We start from the raw sequence: 23,321 nt of genomic DNA on the forward strand, positions 1-23,321 counted from the left end.
AGTTGCTGGGATTACAGGCACGGGCCACTGTGCCCAGCTAATTTTTTGTAATTTTTAGTAGAGACGGGGTTTCACCATGTTGACCAGGATGGTCTCGATCTCTTGACCTCGTGATCCACCCACCTCGGCCTCCCAAAGTGCTGGGATTACAGGCTTGAGCCACCGCGCCTGGCCTGACTATTTCTTTTATGATTTATCTTCTTTTCTCACTTTCTGAACCTCTTGGTTTCATCAAAATGCTACCTATGCCGGGCGTGGTGGCTCTCACCTGTAATCCCAGCACTTTGTGAGGCCAAGGCAGGCAGATCACCTGAGGTCGGGAGTTCGAGATCAGCCTGACCAACATGGTGAAACCCCGTCTTTACTAAAAATACAAAAATTAGCCTGGCGTAGTGGTAGGTGCCTGTAATCCCAGCTACTCGGGAGGCTGAGGCAGGAGAATTGCATGAGCCAGGGAGGCAGAGGTCACAGTGAGTGAAGATCATGCCATTACACTCCAGTCTGGGTGACAGTGAGACTCCGTTTCAAAAAAAAAAAAAAAAGTTATCTATATAAACACCTTTAAAAAAACAAAAAGTGCCCCTTCTCCACTCCTCCATTTTCTATCCCATTCTCCAGGGAGGCCATTCGAGCCTGTCTTTCTGCTACATCTGCTTCTACAACTCAAGGGTTGGCTTTCTTAGAGTCTCTTCCCCTCCCCTCATTTCCCAATATGATTATAGTTAAATCGATTTATACATTATGACTCTGAAATTATTACTGGCTTCCTTAACTAGTTCATTATTAATATGTTTTCTTAAAAAATAAAATTAATAATGAACTTAAACAAGTTCATCATCAATAACTTTAAAGTTAATTGATTTGTTATTTTTCCTTAGGCTTTATTGTTTGTAGTTTTCATTTCTTTGACACGCAATCGATTGTACCTATTTAAGGAGTACAAACTGATGCTTATAACGGACAGTGAGCAGGTCAGGGAATAAGCGCATCCATCATCGCAAACATGTATCACCGCTTTGTGTCAGAAACGTTCAGTATGCCGTGCATACGTTTTGCTTCCTACTGTTGTGTGGGGCAGGGGCGGAGGTCGGGGGCAGGAGTGCCCAGGAGAGGGCAAAGGGCACACTGCTGGGCACGCTGAACCACGGATTCGGCCGGACGAAAGCACCGCATTTAGTGAGTAGTAAGATCAGAAAGAAAGGGCGTTACAGTCAGTTTCTAGAACCGTTAGGTGGCTTCCTGTGCACGAGGTCTTTTTTTTTTTTGAGATGGAGTTTTGCTCTCGTCACCCAGGCTGGAGTGAAGTAGTGCAATCAGGTTCAAGCAATTCCCTGCCTCAGCCTCCCGAGCAGCTGGTACTACAGGCGCCCGGCACCACACCTGGCTCAGCCTCCCGAGCAGCTGGTACTACAGGCGCCCAGCACCACGCCTGCCTCAGCCTCCCGAGCAGCTGGTACTACAGGCACCCGGCACCACGCCTGGCTCAGCCTCCCGAGCAGCTGGTACTACAGGCGCCCAGCACCACGCCTGCCTCAGCCTCCCGAGCAGCTGGTACTACAGGCGCCTGGCACCACGCCTGGCTCAGCCTCCCGAGCAGCTGGTACTACAGGCACCCACCACCACGCCTGGCTAATTTTTATAAATTTAGTAGAGACGGGGTTTCACCATCGTGGCCAGGCTGGTCTTGACCTGTGACCTCGTGATCCACCCACCTCAGCCTCCCAAAGTGCTGGGATGACAGGCGTGAGCCACCGCGCCCAGCCCACGTGGCTTTTGTCTTTGCTGTCTGTGTGCAGTTTCGAGTGCCGCATGTGCGCAGGCCGTTGCTGGTGGTGGTGGGAGGGGAAGGCACCATGGCCACATCTTCCCCACCCTGCGATGCCTTCTCCTTACGGTTTTTCACCGGCTCAGACCTATGAGCTGGCCCAGGGGTTCCGCTGTGCTTCCCAGCACTCACCTCCTTGTCCCATGCCCTCAAGGTCTACACAAGCTGCATCCTGGGCCGCCCCTTCCCCATCACCCTTGGGCCCGGTTCCTTCTCCTGCATGTGGCGCTGTTTCCTGAGCCTCACTGCTTCCTTGGTTTACTCCCTGCCTCTGGAAAGAGCATTTTCCTGTAGTTTCCGTAGGAGGGCACATGGGGGTGTATCTTGTGGGAGGATGTGTCATGTCTGTGAATGTCCTTATTCTACCCCCACACCTCAATTGGGCTGCCTGGGTACACAGTCACTGGTCACTGTCACTCCGAATGCCCAGTGTCCAACAAAGGACTCCATGGTCCATCAGCTTCCAGCATCGTGGCTGATGCACCTGTGTCTTTCCTCCCAGCAAAGCTCTTCTGCGAAGCTCTCTACCTGCAGAACCTTCCGGAAGTTTTGCTCTAGCTCCTGCAACCTGAATTTCCGTGACCTGCTTTGATGCTGCCACCGACTGTCCCCTCACCCTGGCAGCACGTCCTCAGCCCCGCCGTTTGCTTGTACTGTTGACGATTTCTTCTCTGTTCTCACCTGCTGAACTCTTACTTTCATCAACGATGGTATCTATGGTTCTCATTTCACATCTGGTTCTTTAAGAGGGAGAGAAAGGTGTGCATTCTACCATATTAAAACGGAAACGGTGCTGGCGCGGCGGCTTACACCTCTAATCCCAGCAGTTTGGGAGGCTGAGGTGGGAGGATCACTGAAGCCCAGGAATTTGAGACCAGCTTGAAACATGGAGAAACCCCATCTCTACAAAAAACACAAAAATTAACCAGGCATGGTGGCACACACCCATAGTCCCACCCACTTGGGAGCCCGAGGTGGGGAGACTGCTTGAACTCAGGAGGTGGAAGTTGCAGTGAGCTGAGACGGAGATCACACCACTGCCCTCCAGCCTACGTGATGAAGCAAGACTGTCACAAAAAAAAAAAAGCAAACCGAGGCAGTAGAGATTCTACCACACTGAGGGTGCTCTAACACAGTCCTCCCACCCTGTGTTTGCTTAACAAAAAAAAGTGGGAGGACTGATTCCTACTTAATGGTAAGGCTTGAGTGACCCCAAAGGGCTTGGATGGTGGAGGGCTGGGAGTGCTGGCTTAGCATATTTTAAAAAGCAGGTTCTCACGTATTCTCAGCATGAGATCAGGGAGAGCACCACAGAGGGAATGAGAAGAGGCAGAGAGTAAAGCCTGGAGAAGTCAGATGTGCTGGGGACAGGAACCCAGGGAGACGAGGAATCCAGACCACAGGACCACCTGCCAGTCAGAGCAGAGGCGGCTGCTCAGAACAAGGACCCTGTTAACCTCTTGCCTAACGAGGCGCTACAACAGCATTTATGGTTTTGGTCGCAGTAAAAGGCAAACCTACTATAACTGACTACCATATACGTGTGTGTGCGCACGCGCGCATGTGTGTGTGTAGAAACTTACACAAGGCCAGAGGCCCAGAGGGTTCTGAGACACCTGGAACACCCCTTCTCCAAAGCAGACTCTTGGTCCAGTGAGTGGGAAGTCATAGTCCAGCCACATTTACGTCCTGCAGGCCCAACCCACACCAGGAATGAAGGCCCCCGACTGACACTGAGCTTGCCTGGAGCCACCCCATTCAGTCGAGGTTTACTGACGATGCTCGTAATAGGTCAACACTCAGAGCTGTCCGGTGGAGACCCAAACCATGGCGAGCAAGGGGATCAGTCAGAGGGAGCCAGGAACAGACGGTGCATCTCAGGCAGGTGAGAAAGCCAGGCTCCAGCCATCTGTGCTCAGCAGACCCCACGGGCTTGGAGGACTCCAGGCCAGGGTGCGGATCTCAGCTTCTCCTGCTCTGAGTAAGATTCATGTAGGATGAGTGGCTTCAGCAGGACCCCGCCCAGTCCAAGCTCCTCCACATCCTAAGTCATCCTTACTGCCTCCTCTGGAAACCCCTTCTGCCCTGGAGAGTCCTTCTCCTACATGCTCCTGCCCAAGCCCCTTTGCTGTCTGCACCTCCCCTCCAGGGCCTCCACAGGGGGTACCCCAAGCTGGCTACCTGGACCTCCTTCCCTCTGAATGTAGCACTTCCCCCAACCCCCAACTCCGAAGCCAGCCTCCTGGCGGCGCCTCGCCCTCCCCAGGCCCCAGAGACAGCTTCACCTGACGCCTGGAACCAGGAGCGGCCAGGCCCTTTGAGTTTTGCCAGTATCCCCACAAAAGTGTTTCCTAAAACATTACTCCCTGCATTTAGGCTGACAGCATAAACCGTCATCCCTGCTTTAAGCAGCCGCAAGGGACAGCACTGCCAGCAAACCGCAAATACCGACTTCATATAAAGCCCCATGTCACTCTTGTAAACATACCTATCGGAATCTAGGCACGACAACGTGACAGCCACGGCCATCTATTTATGACGAACATGAGGGGCTCTTCTTTAAGGGCCAGAAAGTGTCCCCTTCTTCCTCCAGGAATTATCTCTGTTACCACAAAATGCAAACGTGGTGTCGTATATTCGTGCTTGAAATTACTCTACTGATTCCCCACTGTATCTTTTTGCAACACGAACGTGCAAATAAATGGAATTTGTCTTGATTTTCTACAACCACGGGGTTGTGCTAACTTCTCTTGGATTGAACTGTCACTGCAGTAGTCACGTGTGCTCCATGGTGGTGACTGTCACTGCAGTAGTCACGTGTGCTCCATGGTGGTGACTGTCACTGCAGTAGTCGCGTGTGCTCCATGGTGGTGACTGTCACTGCAGTAGTCACGTGTGCTCCATGGTGGTGACTGTCACTGCAGTAGAGTCGTGTGTGCTCCATGGTGGTGACTGTCACTGCAGTACGGTCGCGTGTGCTCAGTGGTGACTGTCACTGCAGTAGTCGCGTGTGCTCCATGGTGGTGACTGTCACTGCAGTAGTCACGTGTCCTCCATGGTGGTGACTGTCACTGCAGTAGAGTCGCGTGTGCTCCATGGTGGTGACTGTCACTGCAGTAGAGTCACGTGTGCTCCATGGTGGTGACTGTCACTGCAGTAGAGTCGCGTGTGCTCCATGGTGGTGACTGTCACTGCAGTAGTCGTGTGTGCTCCATGGTGGTGACTGTCACTGCAGTAGTCGCGTGTGCTCCATGGTGGTGACTGTCACTGCAGTAGTCACGTGTGCTCCATGGTGGTGACTGTCACTGCAGTAGAGTTGCGTGTGCTCCATGGTGGTGACTGTCACTGCAGTAGTCACGTGTGCTCCATGGTGGTGACCGTCACTGCAGTAGTCGCGTGTGCTCCATGGTGGTGACCGTCACTGCAGTAGAGTCGTGTGTGCTCCATGGTGGTGACCGTCACTGCAGTAGAGTCGTGTGTGCTCCATGGTGGTGACTGTCACTGCAGTACGGTCGCGTGTGCTCCATGGTGGTGACTGTCACTGCAGTAGTCACGTGTGCTCCATGGTGGTGACTGTCACTGCAGTAGTCGCGTGTGCTCCATGGTGGTGACTGTCACTGCAGTAGTCACGTGTGCTCCATGGTGGTGACTGTCACTGCAGTAGTCACGTGTGCTCCATGGTGGTGACTGTCACTGCAGTAGAGTCGTGTGTGCTCCATGGTGGTGACTGTCACTGCAGTAGTCACGTGTGCTCCATGGTGGTGACTGTCACTGCAGTAGAGTCGCGTGTGCTCCATGGTGGTGACTGTCACTGCAGTAGTCACGTGTGCTCCATGGTGGTGACTGTCACTGCAGTACGGTCGCGTGTGCTCCATGGTGGTGACTGTCACTGCAGTAGTCACGTGTGCTCCATGGTGGTGACTGTCACTGCAGTAGTCGCGTGTGCTCCATGGTGGTGACTGTCACTGCAGTAGTCACGTGTGCTCCATGGTGGTGACTGTCACTGCAGTAGTCACGTGTGCTCCATGGTGGTGACTGTCACTGCAGTAGAGTCGCGTGTGCTCCATGGTGGTGACTGTCACTGCAGTAGTCGCGTGTGCTCGACGGTGGTGACTGTCACTGCAGTAGTCACATGTGCTCGACGGTGGTGATACACCCTGAGAAATACATTGCTGTGCGATTCTGTAGTTAGTGTGCATACACAACCCTAGATGGGACAGCCTGCTACACACCTAGGCTACGAACCTGTACAGCACCTGACTATTCACAATACTGTAGGCACCTGTAACATCACAGTATTTGTTTATCTGAACATATCTCAATGTGGAAAAGGTCGAGTGAAAACACGGTACTGTGATCTTAGGGACCAGCACCATATAAGCGGTCCAGCTCGAACAAAACCTCCTTATGTGGTAAGACTGCAACTGAAACGCCACCAGTCAAAACAGGAACAGTCTGCGCTTTGACATCATCTAACATGAAAGCTGTGTTTCACAGAAGAGAAAGAGCTCCGCCCCCGATCAGTTCACACATGACGGACAAATGCTCACCTCTGTCCCTATTCCTCTTTCTAGAAATGTGAGCGCAGAGAAGCCAGTTCCAGAAATAAGGAGATGGGAGCAGAAGAGGCTTGGTCACAGCAGAGTCCCCCAGTGCCACATCCTCTCGAGTTCCGAGTCTGAATTCATCAAAGATCAACTTGCCATCAACGATCACCATGAATGCCGCAGGCAGAGGCTCCCACATACTACAGGCCTGTGGCCCTAGGGGAGCCACTCACTCCCCAACACCCTCACATCTGCTGGGACCCCATGGTTCCCACACCCCTGGGCCCGCCACTGCAAGAGGGATCTGTCCTTAGGAGGAGCCTTTTGAGGAGTGGACATGGGCCCAGGGCAGGGGCTTCTCCCACTCTGAGAGGGAGTATGAAGATGTCTGGTCTACAGGGCCTCTGAGTCCCTCTAGTCACCTCCACACCCAGGACACAGCCATCACCTGCACTTCAGTAAACAGCAACTCTAGTCACCCACCACACATTTCCCAGCAGGCCTGCCTGGCTCTGGATCTGGCTCTGTGCTGCCCCATCTCCCCTTCTGCCTCCAAGCTACGTGGAGTGGAAACAGGCTGGGCCTGGATTCCTATGAAGCCAGCTCCATCCCACCACTGCTCAAAGCCCCTCAGTGGCATCCCCACCACTGCTCTGCCCCACCACTGCTCAAAGCCCCTCAGCGGCATCCATAAGGCACTCATCCACAAGGCACTCGGAATAAAATCTCTGCTGGGTGCCTAGCCCCTGCTGCCCCGCCTGCACGGCCACACTGGCCTGTCCCATCCTGGGCTCATCCTACCCCAGGGCCTTTGCACTTGCCACCATCTGCCTGGTAGGGCAGGTACCACCCTGCCCAGTTCTACCAGAGGCTCCCTCATAGCACTGGTCTGCGCTGTGGCCCCTCCTCACATGGTCCCTTCTGGTCCCACCCCCAAGCGCCCCATCCCTGGCCTGACACCTGCCTGCCCCACTTCCTTTCTTCATGCTCTTCCCACCGCCTTAACTGACAGTTTATGATTTTCTGTCTACACCACCTCCCGCCTGCCCCCCCTTCCCCCCTACCAGAACATCAGGTCCACCAGGTGTTAGGTGTAGCCCTCTCTTCTGTCCACTACAGCTTGGGGCATGTAACAGGCGTTCAACAAACACTGGTAGGAAGAATGAACCACGGCGGAATGAATGAATATCTACACACACTAGCACTGTGAGGTGAGGGGAGCTGAGCAGGGCCATTCATGCTTTGCAAATGAGGAACCGAGTCTGAGAAAGCATTTAGGTCTCTGCTTGCCATCCCAGCCCCGGAGCACACAGGTGGAAGACACAGTTGCCTTAAATCTCCCTTCACTGCAAGATGGCAGGACTGTTCTTTCCTCGCCCGCTGCACAGATAGTGACATCAAAAATGGTATGAGAGCAACATCCTAAGTGAACAGAGTTCTTTGTCGAATACAGTCATTCTAAGACAGGCTAGCAGCCTTCCAACCACAGTTGATTATTACATTTATTTATTTGTCTTCTGGAGAAATAATCATCCCGCCTGCTTCCAAAATGGGACATACTAGTTTATGCCCTGCCGGGTACTTCGCTGCAAAAAGTTTGAATCACAGATGTAAGAAGAAAAACAAACTATTAAAAAAAATTGTTATGTTTTTCTTTTGAAAATCTGAATTATAGAGCTAGTACTTCATCTTTCACCATGAGGCAGCGACGTCGGGAAATCTGGGGAAGGAGTGAAGCAGCGAAAACGTGAAATGTGAAAATGTCCGAGCTTGAAACAAAATATGGTAGCGGCGTGTGCGCCGGGTGGGGCGCCTCCCTTTTCAAAAGCGTTTACAGCACTGCATTCTCGCAGGACTGTCACTGCTACCTTTCAGAGTTCATCACGAAACCACTGGTGCCTTTCCATGTCATCCTTAAAAACACCTTCAGGAACCAAACTGGGTTCTCTAAATTCACCTGAGTCTGGCTTAAGCCAATGTAGTTTTTTTTTAAAACAAGGTTGGCAGCTTTAAATACACACATAGGTCCACGTGTCTCTGATCACACACTTGTTTCTACCGTTTTAAACTCTCTTTGGGAGCTCGGGGGTGAGGGGCAATTTCTGAGCATTTGTGGGAGAAAAACCCATCCACTACCTCACGGGCTTAAGGAAGGCAAACGGGTGATAACTCTAACCACCAGGTAGTGGTATTTATTTCCATGAGTTTTCATTTCTGTCTTCTCAAGGCCGACCCCTGCGTGAACACCTTCCCTCTCGCCTGAGGCCGCACGTGGCCCCTGTCCCCACCTGTCCGCGGGAGGCGGGTCTCACCTGGGCGACGGGCGCGCCCAGTCCCCGCACGGCCACCCGCCCCGGGCAGGCGCGCGTCACCCGTCCATCCACCTCGCTACCTTCTCTCTGCTACCAAAAGGCTTACGAAAATAAGGCGCAGGGGGCCTGGGGACCCCATCACCCGGACTCAGCTTCTCTAAACGCGGGGGTGGGGTCCAGGGACCCTCCCGTGCGCCCCGCACCGGCTGTTCCCGAGGGCGGGGACAACGACACCCCCGAGGCCCTCGGCGAAGAAGCCGCCCGGGGATCGGGGCCGCGGGGCCACGGGCCGGGGGCGGCGGAGACCCCGCGCCGCGCCCACGGGCGAACGCGGCCCGGCAGCTCCGCGGCTCCACGCTGGGCATGGCCGCGGGCGGGCGGGGGGCGCAAGGCCGGGGGCGGGGGCGCTGGGCCCAGCCAGGAGCGCCCGCGGCGGCGGGACCCGGCGGGCGGGCGGCGCGCAGGGCGATCCCGGAGCGGCTCCGGGAAATCCAGCCGGGTTTTGACTCCGATCGCCAACGGTGCCCGCAGCCGGCGAATGTAACAAAGAACAGTCGGCATGGCGGCTGGACCGGGGCGGCGCGCGGCGGCCGGGCGCGGGGGGCGGGGGGCGCCAGGTCCGGGGCGCGCCGGAGCTCGCGGGGGCGGCCGGCGTGGGCCAGGACGGGCGGGTCGCGCGCCAGGGCGGGCGGCAGGCGCGGGGCCCAGAGCTTTACCTGCCTTTGGAATGTGCAGAGCGGGATCGGATCCGGACTCCGGGTTGCGATCCGCTCCGGAAACTGCGCAGCACCGGAAGCCGGGGGGCGGTGGCGGGGCATGGCGGGACTTGTAGTTTGCATCCGGGCGCGGGGGGCGCCGGCGAGACGGGGGCGCGGCTGGCGAGGCCTGCGGGACGTGCGCGGCGTGGACGGGGCAGTGGGCGCTCGCGGGGCGGGTCTGGCAGCAGGGGATTCCGCGCGCGGCCCCCTCCCACGTGGCACGGCCCCGCCGCCCACGCGCACGTGCAGCTCCCCCTCCATCTCCTGGGACGCGTTTCTTGCGGGGTTGGGCAGTGGTGGCGGTGGGTGGGGTCGAGTTTTTCTCTGGAGCAGGCCTGGGACTTGCCCCCACTCACGGTGGCCTCGGGATTTGGCCGGCGGGGTGGGCTTTGGGACACGAGCTCTGTGCTCGCGAGGGGCTGGGAGGGGAGTCCGGCCGGACGGGCTCGGCCACGGGCCTGGCTCTAGGTTCTTCCGTGAGGGCCGCTGTGGCCTCTCTTGACCCCCTCCGCCTAGTGTGTGTGCCATGACAAAACGTTGAGACGAAGCGAGGAACTTTCACCTTAGTCCTGGCCGCCCGCATTCGGAGAGGCAGACCGTCTTGTTCATTGCTGCCTGGCAAAAAGCCTCCATTCAGAAAGACAAGTCATGAACGGGCAACGATTTTAAATTGCTACTACAGGAGGGCTCCTTTCCCTCTCGTATGCGAGGCTCTTAGGAATCAGTACACTTATAAATATGCATATAGAAACATGAGCAAAGCATATGGATGGACAGTTCCCAGGAAATTCGATGGTTCTTAAGTATATGAGAAGCTATTCAACTACGCCGTAATGAGAAACAAAGTCACCGTAAAATCATTTTTATTAGATTAGCAAAGATTTTTTAAAAGTTTAATACAGCCTGGACAACATAGCCAGACCCTGTCTCTAAAAACCTTAGCTGGGCTTAGTGGCACGTGCCCATAGCCTCAGCTACTCAGGAGGCTGGGACAGGAGGGTCACTTGAGTCTCACAGGTTGAGGCTGCAGTGAGCTGTGATCGTGCCACTGCGCTCCAGCCTGAGCAACAAAACCAGCGAGACCTTGCCTCAAAAAAAAAGCTTAAATTTTGAAGAAACTAGAGAAACAAGCTCTCTCCTTTGCTGGTAGGAGAATAAATTAGTACAGCTTCCATTCAGATAATTTGTGGATATCCATAAAAATTCTAAATGCACACAGCCTTTGACTCACATGCAGGATTCATGCCAGAGACGGACTTGCTTGCATGAATGTTAGATGTATAAGGTTAGTCATAACCACGTGCCATCCCATGGGAAGTGTTGCACCTGGGCACATCCATAGGGTGCAGGGCTGGGCAGCCAGAGACAGTAGGCAAGTGTTGCTCTGTTACGGCTGGGTTCTCTGCCTGGCCCAGCATTCTGCAGTGGCTTCTGTGTTGCCCTATGCTGGGCCGTTGGGGTCAGTTGGCTCCCCAGACCTTTCTGGAGCCTCCCCCACGTCCACCGTCTCCCTGCTTGTCCCCACCTGGGGCATCACGCCTCCCTCCAGCCTCCTGACCCTCAAGCCTGTTCCCAAGGCCTTCCACACTCCATCTTCAAAACTTCCCGGGCTTTCCACAACCATCTCTGTATTCAGGTCTCCGCCCAGCTCCACTCCCATTACCACCATGACAGCTAATGGACACTCCCTCTACACACCGCTGGTGACATCACTCACAGTTCCAACATGGCCAGATGACTGGTTCTCTGGGCCTCAGCACATGAAATAGTCCTCAGTATACGTAAATAAAAGGTTGTTTATAGCGGCAGGTCCACGGCAAGTGCGAATAACTGAAAGTAAACAAAAGACTTCACCCACTCCAAGCCGTTTCTCCTAGTTCTATGCACAGCCCAGGGCTGGAATTCACACATGACAATCATCAGGCCTTTAAGAGGATTCTCAGTGTGTCCACTGTAATCCTTCAGTACAGTCTAGAAATAATACCTCTTAAGGCAGATTCATCTCCAAAATTTTAATTAAAAAAAAAAAAGGTTTGTTGCTTAAGGTGTCAAGTTTTCATTATTAATAACTAATTCGGCCAGGCAAGGTGGCTCATGCCAGTAATCCCAGCACTTTGGGAGGCTAAGGTGGGCGGATCACCTGAAGTCAGGAGTTTGAGACCAGCCTGGCCAACATGGTGAAACCCCGTCTCTACTACAAATACAAATATTAGCCAGGCGTGGTGGTGGGCACCTGCAATCCCAGCTATTCAAGGATGCTGAAACAGCAGAATCGCTTGAGCCTGAAAGGCGGAGGCTGCAGTGAGCCGAGGTCATGCCACTGCACTCCAGCCCCCGGGCAACAGAGACTCCATCTCAAAAAGAAGAAAGAAAGAAACAAATGCAAGATACAACTTTGAATAATGTGCAGAAAAAAAAAAGACAAACACCTATAAAGGTTGTTATTGGGGAAAATGGGACATCTGAACATGAACCATGGTATTGGATGATTACCTCAATGTTCAACTGACACTGTGTGTATTACAGCCCTGTTAACTTTCCCAAGGGGGATGCTGTAGTGAAAGTATGATAGCCAGGGCCAATCATTGTTCTCAGAAAAGCATTCTGAAGGATTTAGGGTGAAATACCATGATGTCTGCAAACACTCCAGATGAGACCGAGAGAGAGCAGAGTGGCAAAACTGCTGAATCTATGTGGGTTATTCTGTAGGTCTGAAAAAAAATAGTTGAAAATTTAAAAACCAACAGACAAGAGATTCCACAGCTATCAGTGAATTTCCTTGTGAACACTTATTTCTTCTGTCGCAGACACTCGATGGGATTAAGATGTGATTAATCAATGAGGGCTACGCCCACAGCCTGTGGATGGCCTGCAGGCCTTAGTACTTTTCCAATTAGCATGTCTCCTCAGCTGTGGTTTTCTTCCAATTTAAATACAAACCTACTCCTATGTAAACCATCATAGACATCCTTAATCACTTCTCCAGCTACCTCCAGCTTTTAATTTTAAAAAAATTGGCTGATTTTCCTCATAGAGGGAAGTCTGATCATCAGCAAATAAGTTAATTCCCACTAAGTGTGAAACATTGCTATTCTCACCCACAACAGGCAGAATTCAAGTTCAGAAAAGACTATGTATCCTTGAAGAGTAAACACTGACCTCATTCACTGGCACGGGCCTTAGAGCGCAGAGTCACAAGCTTCACATCCGCTCACGTACTCACAAATTAGGGGATGGTATAGCTAGACTATTTAGTAGATGTTCGTTGTAGGAGTATGTAGATTTTCCACAGAGTGCTATTATGTGGCTTGAGCCTGGGCCCTGCCTCCGACCTCCTCAGTGATTTCTCCAGGTTCCAGGGAAGGAGACCAGCCTTTTCCTCATGATAGGTTGGTGGTTTTTAAACATTTGTTTAACTCAACAAATGAAATGTATCATGTTCCTGACACTGCTGCACCAGCTTTTTTATATATAAAATTATTAAAAATTTTTGGCCAGCCGCGGTGGTTCATGCCTGTAATCCCAGCACTTTGGGAGGCCAAGGCAGGTGGATCACTTAAGGTCAGGAGTTCAAGACCAGCCTGGCCAACATGGTGAAACCGCGCCTCTACTAAAAATACGAAAATTAGCTGAGTGCAGTGGCAGGCTCCTGTAATCCCAGCTTCTTGAGAGGCTGAGGAAGGAGAATCATTGGAACTCAGGAGGCAAAGTTTGCAGTGAGCCAAGATCGTGCCATTGCACTCCAGCCTGAGTGACCACGCCCAGTCTCTCTGTCATATACAAGCTGTGCTTGCTACCCAGCTAGGCTATAAAGTAAAAAATCCCCTGGACTTAGTCCAGTGCCCTACCTGGTCCAGCAATGATGATCACCTGCTGATAACCCTTCTGTGAAGGTGCACAAGGTCCCTGCACATCCAACTTTATCAGTGACATTAATGTAGATATATAAATACATAGGCAACTAGTTTTGAATCCCTGTCACAGCAGTGTGTGACTCGCAGTTTCCACCGTGGACAGTCACGGTGTGGAGCTGGGGAAGGTCAGTGGAGGAAAGCTGATGTTTCCAGGTCACCACTGTGAAGGAGGGTGTGGCCTCCGCAGCTTTCTCTCCAGGGGGATCACTGTGCTGTGTCAGCCATCCCGGTGTCTAGCCCCCTTTGGTGAGTGAGCTGCATTTTAAAAATAAACCTTATTAACATAAACACGCATCACCCTGTCTTTGTAGGGGTGCTAAGGTCAAAACGGCATGTGGCCATCCGCTCCAGTGGCCGGCTCTGTCCCCAGCACCCGGTCCTGGGTGAGGGCGTGAGGGAGATGGAAGCAAAGCTGCTGTCTGTGCTCAGGTTAGGGTCATCACCTGAGCGTCGTCCTTGCTCTGCTAGGTAGGCAATGACTGTACGAAGCCCTGGGGGATACAGGAAATGAGAGCAATGCCACACGGTGAAGCCGGAGAGCCGCAGGCCTGAGCCACTGCGAGCATGGCACTGCCGCACTCATCGGGGGGCTCCTTCTTGGAGAAGGCAGGCCTTGAGTTGGGTTAGACCATTCAAAGAGCGAGTGTGAACTGCTGGGCATGAGGACACATGCTCCAGAACCACCGAGGGTGGTTGGGCTGGCTTAATCTGGGCAATGTCGAACACTCTGGCAAGAGCACAGCGCTCACCTGGAGGTGATCAGCTTTAGAAAGTTGGTAAATTAGGAAAAGCTTGGCCTCCAGCCACTCACTCCAGCCTCCTCCCGGAGCATCAGCACAAAGTGGGGCCCACTGGCCACACGGAGGAAGCAACAGTTGAATCACTGGGGCCTGAACCACTTCTAATTCCTACAAGAAGCGCTGCCATCACCACCTTGCCGTGCCCAATAAATGGAGCAGAAGACCTGGAACCCAGCTGGGAAGCATCAGGCTCCCTCTGAGGGTCTACGTGTGTCTAGCGGGTGGGCAGGGCAGCCGAGAGGAAGGATCCGGGCATGGGGGCAGGAGGCTGGACCTGTGCAATAGCTTCCTCCAGGACCCCAGTTCTCTGTGTGCTCTGGTGTCTGGGCACTGCAGGGGAAATGAAGGCTGATGGAGACCACGGGAACCAATGACCACAAAGGAGGCAAGATGCCTGCATGGGGTCCAGCAAGTCACGTCTGTGACCCCCGACTCCACTGCCTCCACCCCAGAACCCGTGAGCCCCAGGCACGTGCAAACACCGTTGCACCTGTGGCTGAGCTGGGTACCAGTCCCCGTCTGCATGCATGTGGGCCACACCCAGGGGTGCAGAATGGACAACGATGTCCTAGGATGGAAGAACGCTTCCCCCCACCCTAGGGGAGGTCCCTGTGCACTGTGTGGGGGCACGGCTGCCCTTCACAGGGACCACCTGACATGCACCCTCGTGTGGGCTTCGTATTCCCGTTCCACTCCCTCGGCCGGACCTCGGCACTCCGTTGGCACTTCCCAGGTGTGTCACCCTCAGGCCACCACATACTGGGCTCTGCAGCTGGGGGAGCCCAGGACAACAGTCCCTGAAGTGTAGCATCCACAATTCACCCTGACCCAAGGGTCACTGGAAACACTGTCTCCCAGGCTGGAGTGCAATGGTGAGATCTCAGCTCACTGCAACCTCCATCTCCTGGCTTTAAGCAATTCTCTTGCCTCAACCTCCCAAGTAGCTGGAATTACACGCAAGTGCCACCACACCTGGATAATTTTTATATTTTAAGTAGAGATGGGGTTTCACCATGTTGGCCAGGCTGATTTCGAACTCCTGACCTCAGGTGATCCGCCCACCTCGGCCTCCCAAAGTGCTGGGATTACAGGTGTGAGCCACCATGCCCGGCCTGCCTCTTCTTTGACATTAATTGACTGTGATGGTTGGTCGCTTGCAGTGACCTGATGAAGGGGACAGTAAGAGAAGACCTGAGGCTTCCAGGACCGAACAGGACTCATGAAAAACAACCCAGCGTGTAGTGTTCCGTGTGCACATTTATTTATTTCAAAGATTGTTTGTGTTCCAGCCACATCTTCTCCAAAGGAGCCCACCCAGCCCGTGCACAGGCGAGGTGCAGGGCTGTCTTCGGTGTTTAAAGTGCTACTGAGGGTTACAATCATTGTCACGAAAGCTCATCACTGCACTCCAGCGTCAGGCCAAACCTTTCCGCGGACCTGGAAAACCTGCCATTTTCTTCTTTTTAAAAATGCAGTTTTGACATAACATTGGTAAACAACAAACCAGAAGCGTAAGTGAGGCGTGGTGCGTTACTGCCCAGCTGCTAGCTTAGGGAACGGGGCAGTGGACTGTGTTTCGAATGCAAACGGTCATGGGCCCAAGGGAACCTGAGTTTGCCCTGCAAAACCTGAGGATTCCGCAGGGGCCTTGCCCTGTGCAGGATGCTTTGGTCGTCGTGTCTGGGTCAGTATGGGGCAGTGAGGAGAGGGCCTGGCAACAGGGTTTATGCCAGTCCGGAGGTCTGTTTCCATCTGACAGAGATAAATGTCCTGATTTCCACTGTCCACCAATTTGTACCCGGAAGTTTCCAGATTAAGAGTAGTGAGACTATCACCCAGGAAACACCGGCCTTTGGTGGCCAGCGATATCAGTTATCTTTCCCTCTCTGCAACTCCCATCTATAGATGTGGCCAGTAAAACCCAAGCGAAAATCTAAATGGGCACCAATCTGTTACTGAGTGGCAGCTGGTCGAGTAGCTGTCATAAGGGATCAGGGCTGGTTTTGAACTGAGACTTGAAACCTGGTTAGAATAAAGTGCTCTGTCAAAACTCTCATAGCAGCTTTTCAGCTGGAACAAGGAGATGGCTACTTTTGTTATTGCTACAATACTACACACGTGTGTGCAGACACACACACACACACACCACACACACTTAAAGCTCCATTTCATTCCTCCACAAAGAACAGACACCTTAAACAAAGCAAACTGGGAAGGGTTGCCAGCTCATTAAACCCAACATGAGCACCCAGTTCCAGGGACACAGACACAATTAATCGTAGTGTTCACAAGGAATGGCTTTTCAAACCCCACTCGACAAAACTTTCATCCAGACAAACACCAAAAACAGAAGCCCGCAGGCCACAGAAGCCTGTAGAAGAGGTGAGGCGATAAAGGTGGCTTACACATCAGCATTTCCAGTATTTGGTGGATCATCTTAACTGACCTTTAACCTTCACGATATTGACTTTATCATAAATGCCCCACACCGCAGAAAAACAAACCTGTATAAAACAGCTTGGAAAAGAAACAGTCACAGTATCAACAGAGCCCGTTTTGTTGCGGTGCTACCCTGAAGCTAGCCTACGTGCTTCCTTCATTGCTTCAACTCCCTGCCACGTTGGTGTTTTCTGTGACTTCAGAAAAGGCCACTGGATGGAGACCACGTGAGCATGGAGCCCACGTGAGCATGTCTACGGGAAGCAGAGCCCCAGACCTAGATATGCGACACTAAGCAGTGCTCATGGGATTCAGCTGGAAATGGGATGGTTAAAAACTTTTTTGAGTGGGGCAAGAAGGCTTAATCTAAAATTCTGGGCCTGGTGTGGTGGCTCATGCCTATAATCCCAGAGCTTTTGGAGGCTGAGGCGGGTGGATCACCTGAGGTCAGGCGTGTGAGACCAGCCTAACCAACTTGGTGAAACTCCATCTCTACTAAATACAAATAAATTAGCCAGGTGTGGTGGCGCGGGCCTGTAATCCCAGCTACTTGGGAGGCTGAGGCAGGAGAATCGCTTAAACCTGGGAGGTTGCAGTGAGCCACCATTGCACTCAAGCCTGGGCAACAGAGTGAAAGACCGTCTCCAAAAACAAATTTTTTTAATAAAAAAAAGCTTCTGATATCCTCGCACTTGAATAGAGTGCACCTGAATTCCAAAATCAAACAAAAAGAACAATTAAAAACTTCTCATCAGTGTCTGAAATTCTGACACATAAATCACATAATATCCTGTTGGAATTCTTCTGTGTCTCAGGCTCTTTTTACCATGTGGCCAAGAGCAGTGTAAAAACCTGTCCCTAAAGACCAGCAGTGGTGCCTGACTCGGGGACAGAAACTGGGTAGTGTTCATGTATTTTGCAACTCCAAGTGCTTTTTTTTAAAAAAAAACATCATTAAAACTGGAATATAATTTTTAAAAACAAAGCAGGTTTAAAATCATTTTAAAGTCACTCGATGATTCCTGGAACACCTAAGAAGTGTGTAATGTGCATCTTAAGGTGAAATTCCTAATGTAGTGTTCTAATCTCGCCCCTAAAAAAGAAGAAAAAAATCCCGTAATTTTGGTCTTTACATAGGTTTCTATTCACCAGGGGCTCCGTGGCCTCTGAGACATTTAGTGTGTAAGAGTTCCAGCACGCCTGCGGAAGGAAGCCCGCCCAGCTCCATCTCCAGGACAGAAGTCAAGTGTTCGTAACAGCCTTTTCCATCTCTTTGGAGAAAAGTGACCTACATTAAACTGTCACACACTTCACCGCAATGATGGCTGCTCATTACCCAGCACGTCTACGGGAAGCGGCACATTCGGAAGGAGCAGACCAAGGTGAAAACTGAAGGAAGTGACGTGGAAAGGCAGCGGAGGGGGAAAGCGACCGGAATGACACCTGGGGATAGTAAAACGCTGTGCCAGGTTCATCACGTGTTCCACCAAAAGAGACCCAAACAAGGGCATCCTAAACTGTGTCCACGAGTACGGCTGACAGCGAAATTCTGAAGCGCTCGTAGGAGTTTCCTGCAAGTTTGGGCCATTTAAACTCCCGTTCCTAAGACTGACACCTGAGACACAAGGTAATTTCCTCTGCTGCCCTGAAAGGACTTTGCTTTGGCTGCTGGCAGCATCTGGCAAACTCCATGTCTGTGTTTGGTTGCCGTGTTCTACGAGGCGTCGCCTGTGGCTCCCGACTTCATTCGCCAGGCCTGCTGTGCTCGTTTAGGAAGTACGACAGGCGGGGAAAAACAACCTGGCTGTCAACTGCTCCACTAGTGTTATTAGAGCTTTTAACATGATAGAGAAAAATGTAAAAACCATGTGAGAATATATCCCCTTCCACTTGCAAGTAGGCTCAAAGTACACTTAGAAGAGTGCAGCATAGATGCATAGGACAGTGCTGTTCCATGGCCGATCGAAGGCAGATGTCTTCCTACAGTTGCAACTGCATTCCTATCATTTCCCTATAAAAATCCTGCCTGTGTTCCACTTCCCTGTACCTAGGGCCAGCCGCCTGCGTTAGTCCAAGCAGCAGATGAGGAGAGGTGACCCACCCATTCCATTCACAATGACAGCACAGAAGGGCACCTCCTTTCTGTGACACGATCCACGCATGGGCCCATAACAACACGTGAGTGTGTAGAATAGGTAAACTGAGTCCCTCAAGCCTGCCCTCCACAATCCATTAGAGCGTATTATTTCTCTTATAATGTTAATCTCCTTCTAATATTTAGCCCTGACTCTTAGCTTTGAGCACGGCCCAAGCTCTGGAGCTGTCAAGTCTCATTTGGCATCTGGTGGCAAGTTAGGCTTTTTCGCCCTCTTTGGGGAAAGCCTCCTGGCTGGAGACTCAGATTCTGTTTTCCCTTTAAAAGACTAGATGGTTGGAAGAAACCCAGCAAGACAAGCGGGGCGTCTGGACATCTGGCAGACACGCTCACTGTGTCCTGGTAAGGGCAGTAACATGGGTGCAGGCCTTCTGATTGGCGGCGGTGACCTCAGCCCCTACGTGCAGGGCTCCACGGGGGCACCGTTCATGGTGTTCTTGTTTCTGTGCCTGGAGAGCAGCTTCTTGTTCAGGATCTTGGTGATGGTGACCCCTTTCCTCCGGGAACCCTCTGGCTGCTCCAGGAACACAAGGTCATTGTGTGACTGACTCATGCCCGGGTCTTTCTGTTGATGCCGCCGGCGGAAGAACAGCTTTGCACCTTTCCTTAGAATTCCTCCTGGAAGAGGGAAGCACAGGGGCTGGTCAAGTGGGCAGGGGATGAGAGGCTGAATAACTGGTCCAATGGGACAAGGGAAAAAGGAGGCCCAGATGCCATTAATGAAGGGCTGGTTTACTACTGCAACATGCTGTCACTACCTGCAGGAGAACAACTGGAATGTGGCTTGTAGACAACTAGTTTTCACCTGGAAATGGAAAGGTTATAACTGCAGAAGCAGTGAGCCTGGACTGTCGCTCGGCATCCATTTCCAAGGACGGTATTTATATTCCTAATTTTTCTTTTCTTTCTTTTTGAGACAGAGTCTTGCTGTCACCCAGGCTGGAGTGGCGGGGGGGCAATCTTGGCTCACTGCAACCTCCACCTCCCAGGTTCAAGAGATTCTCCCACCTCAGCCTCCTGAGTAGCTGGGATTACAGGTGCCTGCCACCACGCCCAGGTATTTTTTTGTATTTTTAGTACAGACGGGGTTTCACCATGTTGGTCAGGCTGGTCTCAAACTCCTGAGCTCAGGTGATCCACCCACCTCAGCCTCCCAAAGTGCTGGGAGCTGGAATTACAGGCATGAGCCACCACGCTTGGCCTCTATCCCTGATTTTTTATCAGACCAAATGGAGGCAGACAGCTGTTGCCTCGGTTGGGACACCAAAGACACCTGGGTCCCCTCTGTGCCACCCACTTCCCTTCATTAGAAAGGCTGTAAGTGGGAAAGCAGTACCGTGCCCAGAAAGGACAGTCACATCATAAGACCCAACTAAGGATCCTGAGAACATGTCATTCACTTTCTTAGGAGTGTTAAATAATATGTACTCTTTTGGGAATAATGTTTTATTTAAAAAACCACTGCAGATCCATTAGGCTCTGCCATCTGAAGTTGGTTACTTGGGTATTTTTGGCCTAAAAAACCTTGGCCGGGCGTGGTGGCTCAAGCCTGTAATCCCAGCACTTTGGGAGGCCAAGGCAGGTAGATCACAAGGTCAAGAGATCGAGACCATCCTGGTCAACATGGTGAACCCTGTCTCTACTAAAAATACAAAAAATCAGCTGGACATGGTGGCATATGTCTGTAATCCCAGCTACTCAGGAGGCTGAGGCAGGAGAATTGCCTGAACCCAGGAGGCGGAGGTTTCGGTGAGCCGAGATCGCACCATTGCACTCCAGCCTGGGCAACAAGAGCGAAACTCCATCTCAAAACAAAAACACCTCAATTTTGTGTGCTCTGTTTACAGACAGATACGGATATCTATGTCCAGTTGCATATCTGGATGTAGGTATCTGTCAGGTAGTGGAACAGGGAGCAGCAACAATAATTTCAACGGCAGTGATTCCTTAGAGGTCAAATGCAAGCTGATGTAGGGGTGCGGGAGCCCGCTAATTTGCTTTTTCACAAATGAGCTGAGCAGCCTGTTAGCCAAGGCTGGCAAGGTCACGGGAGTCAGCACCCGAGGCCAGCCCGTGGAATTCATTACCATTTGCATGTAGGTGGTAATGACCTCGAGAGAAGGCAGGTCTGATCATCCTGAAGAAGGGCTTTATACTTAATGTGATAATGTGTTCCCTTTGCGATAGGCACATCCAATAAACACCTCAATAGCCTTGACATATACAAACCGCCACCCATGTTGAGGAGGTTAGAGGAGGGCGTGAAGAATACCCGTTCCCTCTTCTAAGTGAAATGCACACCAGCAACGGTGGCCCCTGCGGGCAGTCGGAGCCTGACCTAGACCCACCGAGGACTCTGTACCGTCAAAGCCTACTATGTGGAAAGCAGCATGTGCCCCTGAGCCTGGCTTCAGGCATGAACTTCTGTGTCCTATCTGCTCTGCTCAGGTTACAGGACAGAAGCGGGGACAGTGAAGAGCCGCAACAGGCTGAATTTAATTTGACCAAGAGGCCATAATTTTTTAAAAACTACTCTCTCGATACAACCACTTTTTATGATGTATCATTTGGACACGTTTTACGGTGATCTGGAGTTGGGAGCCTGTGCACAGGGGCTTCAGGGACTGCGGGAATGAAACAGGAGGGTAAGTGGGATAAACATGTAACTGCCGTCACTCTTGTCTGCACGCTTAATGGCTACACCTGTGGGACATCAGTGTCAGTTCCTGGAGTGACTCACGTCCCTGAAAAATGCGGCACATCATGAAAAACCACCCGAAGCAGGGCGTGTTCCAACGGCTGAAGAATGACCCCCAGCTGGACATGACTTTGCAGTTTGGCCAGTGGGGCTGGTGCAGTGGTGCCGAGGTGGCTAACTGCCTAGGATATCAGAGGCACCTGCTGGAGAAATGCCCTGGGTACAGTGATGATAGGGGCTCGCGGGCAGAGGAACCCCAGCTGTCAGGGGGCTCTGAGCCAACCAGGTGACCTGAGTTTGGGGGATGAGGGGGCCCTCGGTGGCATTTCTGAGCTATAAGCACCTGCCTTGACGCTCTGCTTCAGGTTGATCATGGAGGCCGTGAAAGGCATATGGACATGGGCTCTCAGGTGGGACGGGGAGAGGAAGGGGTGGATCCGTCAGGTTCACCTGGACTGCTCCAACGTCACCCCCTTCACTTCCCGGGGAAATGGAGGCCTGGGGGAGGGACCACTAACCCATCCCCCAGGTCAATCGCAGGCCCAAGGACTCAGACCCTCCGGCAGTAAGAGGTTCTTTCCTGGTTCATCTCCAAAGTCCATTTCATAGGCGTCCCTGCACTGAATCTGGCCTGGGGTGTGGAACCAGGCCTGAGGTATGAGCAGGGACAATGTTAGGGGCTGAACGTTGTTCCCCAACCTCACCCAGATTCATATGTTCTAGTCCTAACCCCCAGTATTCACAGCATGTGACCTTATTTGGAGACTGGGTCTTTGGGAAGTCACGAGGTTAAACGAGATCACTGGAGTGGCCCCGATCCAACATGCCTGCTGTCCTATCAAAAGGGAAAATTCAAAAACAGAGGCAGACACACAGGGGAGGACACTGAAGAGTCACAGGAAGGATGCCACATGAAGATGAAGGCAGAGTGCAGGGTGATGCTTCTACAAGCCAAGGAGTGCTAGAGGTTGTCAGCAGTTGTCAGCAGCCGTCAGGAGCTGGAGAGGCTCCGAAGGGGCCGGCCCTGCCAGCACCACCAGCTCAGACTTCCAGCCTCTAGAACTGGGAGAGAATTGGCTCCTGGTGTTGAAAACACCGTTTGTGGTGCTGTGATACAACCCTGGTGGGGGTCGGGGGGTGACGTGCATTGGGCTCAAGGATCCAGGAATGCCCGCCAGGTCTTCCTGTTCAGTCCTTAGAAGCCAGGCAGCCACGTGGAGGAGAGGACAGTGGAGCAGCATCCTCAGCCCCAAGCCCTTGAATCAGCCGGCCTCTATGAACTACAGGTGCACAGGCCCTTTCTGGAGAATCTGACATGATGAGGGTCCAGGGACACAGAGCATGAGCATTTTTCAAAAGATCCCAGGTCTTTCAAACATGCAGCTGGGGTTTCAAACCCACGGCTAGCTGGGGTCCGGCCAAAATGCCACCAGGGCTTAGAGCACGTGGAGGCCACAGCCAGCAACACAGGGAAGGCCAGGGCCAGGGACACAGGCCACGTGCCTGCTTCCCTGTGTGGCGCTGCTCATGCTTCTTCACGCTTCACTCTGGGGGCCTGCAGACCCCACGGCTATGCCGGGAGAAGCTGATGAAGCCCACCCTCAGGACCCGAGCCACACCAGAGAAGCATGGTGTGCCCAGGTTAAGAGGGAAGTGGGGTGAGGAGATGAGCAGGGCACGGCTGTGTCCACAAGACTTCGGGACAGGAATATGAGCCTGGCACAGTGGCTCATGCCTGGAATGCCAGCACTTCGGCAGGCTGAGGTTTGGAGAATCCCTTGAGCCCAGGAATTTGAGACAAGCCTGGGCAGCACAGCAAGACCCAATCTCTAATTAAAAAAAAAATTAAAACTTTTTATAAAAAAAGAAATAA

General features: G+C 52.5%; 2 protein-coding genes and 1 pseudogene across 3 annotated transcripts in view; all 3 read right to left on the reverse strand.

Annotated features, from left to right (window-relative positions):
* Nucleotides 1-9,465, reverse strand: part of PRDM15 (PR/SET domain 15) — an 84,728-nt gene extending 75,263 nt beyond the window's left edge. Inside the window, 1 exon segment of the mRNA XM_035282801.3 lies at nt 9,401-9,465. The gene's annotated coding sequence lies outside the window, so the exon portion shown is untranslated.
* LOC144580654 (uncharacterized) lies at nt 8,676-9,970 on the reverse strand (annotated as a pseudogene).
* A 5,425-nt stretch (nt 9,971-15,395) lies between these two features.
* The window catches only part of C2CD2 (C2 calcium dependent domain containing 2), a 64,999-nt gene continuing 57,073 nt past the window's right edge, over nt 15,396-23,321 (reverse strand). For both annotated transcript variants that reach the window (XM_035283359.3, XM_054249091.2), the window contains one exon: nt 15,396-19,368. In XM_035283359.3, coding sequence (XP_035139250.3) covers nt 19,148-19,368 — 221 coding nt within the window. In that variant the 3' untranslated portion in view covers nt 15,396-19,147. The remainder of the gene's footprint in view (nt 19,369-23,321) is intronic.

The sequence above is a fragment of the Callithrix jacchus genome, chromosome 21 (genome assembly GCF_049354715.1).
Source record: "Callithrix jacchus isolate 240 chromosome 21, calJac240_pri, whole genome shotgun sequence".
NCBI classification, from domain to species: domain Eukaryota; kingdom Metazoa; phylum Chordata; class Mammalia; order Primates; family Cebidae; genus Callithrix; species Callithrix jacchus.